This window comes from Cariama cristata, unplaced genomic scaffold (genome assembly GCF_000690535.1).
Source record: "Cariama cristata isolate BGI_N322 unplaced genomic scaffold, ASM69053v1 scaffold28930, whole genome shotgun sequence".
In the NCBI taxonomy this organism is placed as follows: Eukaryota; Metazoa; Chordata; class Aves; order Cariamiformes; family Cariamidae; genus Cariama; species Cariama cristata.
In genome coordinates this window covers 6,581-9,459 of record NW_009594534.1, presented here as the reverse complement: position 1 = coordinate 9,459, position 2,879 = coordinate 6,581, and the positions used below count along the sequence as shown (strand labels likewise).

The 2,879-nt window shown below is 59.9% G+C and overlaps 1 protein-coding gene across 1 annotated transcript in view; it reads left to right on the top strand.

The window, feature by feature from the left end:
* Positions 1-538: 538 nt before the first annotated feature.
* Positions 539-2,879, top strand: part of PABPN1L (poly(A) binding protein, nuclear 1-like (cytoplasmic)) — a gene marked incomplete at its 5' end in the record, with an annotated part of 6,048 nt that continues 3,707 nt past the window's right edge. Inside the window, 6 exons of the mRNA XM_009698437.1 lie at positions 539-713; positions 1,254-1,362; positions 1,823-1,887; positions 2,359-2,465; positions 2,579-2,666; positions 2,757-2,873. Of these exons, the coding sequence (XP_009696739.1) occupies positions 539-713; positions 1,254-1,362; positions 1,823-1,887; positions 2,359-2,465; positions 2,579-2,666; positions 2,757-2,873 (661 nt within the window). The remainder of the gene's footprint in view (positions 714-1,253; positions 1,363-1,822; positions 1,888-2,358; positions 2,466-2,578; positions 2,667-2,756; positions 2,874-2,879) is intronic.

Below are 2,879 nucleotides of genomic sequence, written 5' to 3'. Positions count from 1 at the left end.
GGCCCAGCTCGGTGACAGGCACTGAGACTCCCGGGGCTGGAGTGGGGTCAGCTTTCCCCACTCACGGGTGGGGGAGTTTGTCCCTCTGTGGGCTCAAACCGAGAGCCCGGGTGCAGGTTTGCCTTTGCTGGGCTCCGTGCTGCTCCCTCTCTGCGGGCTGGGAGCTCTGCTGGTGGGGCAGGTCCTGCCTCCTCTTCCCCTTCCCTGCCAGCAGGCTGTGATGCTTGTGCCTGGTTTTGGTTTGGTGGGTTTTTTTCTCACCCAAGGAAAGCTGCTTCCAGGTCCCCCCTGCAGCCCACCTGAGTTGGGAGGTGGCTCAGTATGAACTGGAGACCTTTCAGTAGCCCTCGCCCCTGCGGTTCTGGGGTCTTGCTGCAAGCCTGCCCGCAGCCCTGAGAGCAACCTCCTTTGGCAGCACTCGTTCATCCTTCTGCTGGAAGCACCCTTAAAGCCTTTTCCTGGCTGGCGTTCTGCTTTAGGTTCTATGTTAAATCACTGCTTGCTTGTTAAATGGCTTTTTGCCCCTGTTCCTGCCCAGTCCTCTCTTTCTGGACACTTCAGGGATCTGGTGGCAGGACCCACCATCCCTGGCAGCAGTGGAGGCACCCTGGGACGTGACAGAGATGGCAGCTCAGCAGAAGGCTGCCGGTGGCAACTCGGACCTGAGCCACCCGGAGAGGGACAACACGGAGGAGCTGGCTGTGATGGACCCAGTGAGTGCCTGGAATCAATTTTCCCTGTTTCTCTAAGGAAATGGGAAACTTTCTACACCTCTCTTCAAGCACTTTGAAAAACTAAGAGTAAGGATAATCTTGGGCCCCTGATGTTAAAATCCCTGAGCTGAGAAGCTGGAAATTGAATTGCCACTCTCCTGCTGCTTAGCTTTCACTGCCGAGATGTCGGCCTCGCTGGGCGAGAGTAAATGGCTCCTGTTCATCACCAGCTTAAATCTCTGATTCCCTCCGGCAGCTCTGGTGCTGCTGGGGCACCTCTGCTGCAGCACACGCTGCTCTGCAAGCGAGCATGGGAAAGGAAATATTTACCTGTTGTTTTCACCGCAGCGGAGCTGGGAGCTGAACTCCTCGCTTGCGGGACAGGCTGTTGTCCCCAGCACCCGGCCCACCCATGTCCCCAGCCTGGGAGGGCACTGCTGGTGGCAGCGCCTGCTGCACAGCACCCAGCCAGGGTGGGGAGCGGGGCTGGGGTGTCCTTGCTCCGTGTGCTGCTCACGTGAGGCTTGGTTTGGGTTTCAGGAGCTGGAGGCCATCAAAGCCAGAGTGCGGGAGATGGAGAAAGAGGATGAGAGGCTGAAGGAGTTGCAGCTGGAAGCTGAGAGCCACCTCGTCGTGAGCTTGGAGGCAGGTACGGGCTGTCCCTGGGTGCTGCTGACCCCCCAGGGACACCTCTGGGGTGCAGGGTGGCAATCAGAGCCAGAGCACGTGGCTCTGCCTCTTCTGGACATGTAAGGTGGGTGAGGGGTGGGGTCCCTGGCATGGCATGATGCTAAGGCAGGTTATATCCACTCTTATCTCCTCCCTTTGTGGGCCAAGATGCAGTAAATCAATTCAATTAAGTAATTGAGTTTAGCATCAACAGCCCCAGTAGAGCAGTCACCCTGTGGGGTGGTTTTTTCTGTGAAGAGAAAAGGGGCAAGGGGATGGAGGAGGCAGCAGCGTGGGGATTTGGGTATGCCTGGAGTCCAAGGAGCCTTGCAGTGTGTCAGCTCGGTGGTGGCCGTGCTGGGAGCAGACCTGCATGGACAGACATCCCTCTGGGAGAGGGTTCTGGTGACTCCGTCCAGCACCACCCCTTGTCTCTGCAGGTTTCTTCCCAAAGACAACCGAGGAGAAGATGGAGGTTGACCAGCGATCCATCTATGTGGGCAATGTAAGTGGGAGACCCTGGAGCAGAGCCCACCTCGCTGCTCCTTGCCCAGCCAGCCGTACGCCCGAGATCCCTAGCACGGGAGCCCATCCGCCCCGCACCGAAGGGTGGCTGGTCCCATCCCAAGTGCTTCTCCTCTGTCCAGCCCACACTGGGAATGTGGCTCTGCATCTCAGCCCCTTGCAGATAATCTGTTGCAAGCGTCGCTCCCCAAAATACCCCGCTGGAAGCTGCGGGCCGTGCAGTGTTGCTTGCTCTCTCAAAGAAGGGGAGCTGTCTCTTGGATTTGGCTTTGCAGGCTGGAGCATTCAGCTGGAAGGGTCTCCTGAACCTCGGGAGATGATGAAGTTGTGGTGGCAAGGTGTGAGTGGGGTCAGCCGGGCCCTCTGCCTCCTGTGACGGGGTGTGAATGCAGACCCACAAGCTGGGGGGGCTTGGCTGGTGATGCTGGAGGGGCCGGGGCTGTCGTTGCAGGTGGACTACGGGGGCACGGCGGAAGAGCTGGAATCCCACTTCAACAGCTGCGGGCAGATCAACCGAGTGACCATCCTCTGCGACAAGTTCTCGGGGCATCCCAAAGGGTCAGTGCTGTCTGTAGGGGCTGGGGCGGGGACTTGAGGGCGCTGCCCTGTGGTCCCCAGCCTTTGGGAGCAGGGGGTGTCCCTGGGGCTCTGCTCACCCCGTCCCTTTGCAGGTACGCCTACATCGAGTTCGAGGAGAAGAGCTCAGTGAAGGCTGCGGTGGAGCTGGATGAGAGCGTGTTCAGAGGCCGTGTCATTAAGGTAAGAGCTGGATGAGGCCCTGGGGTGCTGCGTCCACCCCTCCCAGCCCCATGTGCGTGGGGCTGAGCTGAGCCACCCCCTGCTTTCCAGGTGCTGCCCAAGAGGACCAACATGCCGGGCATCAGCACCACCGACCGCGGGGGTTACCGGAGCCGCTTCCAAGCCCGGGGAGGGCTGGCACAGCGGGGAGGCTACTCCGGAGACACCGCACCA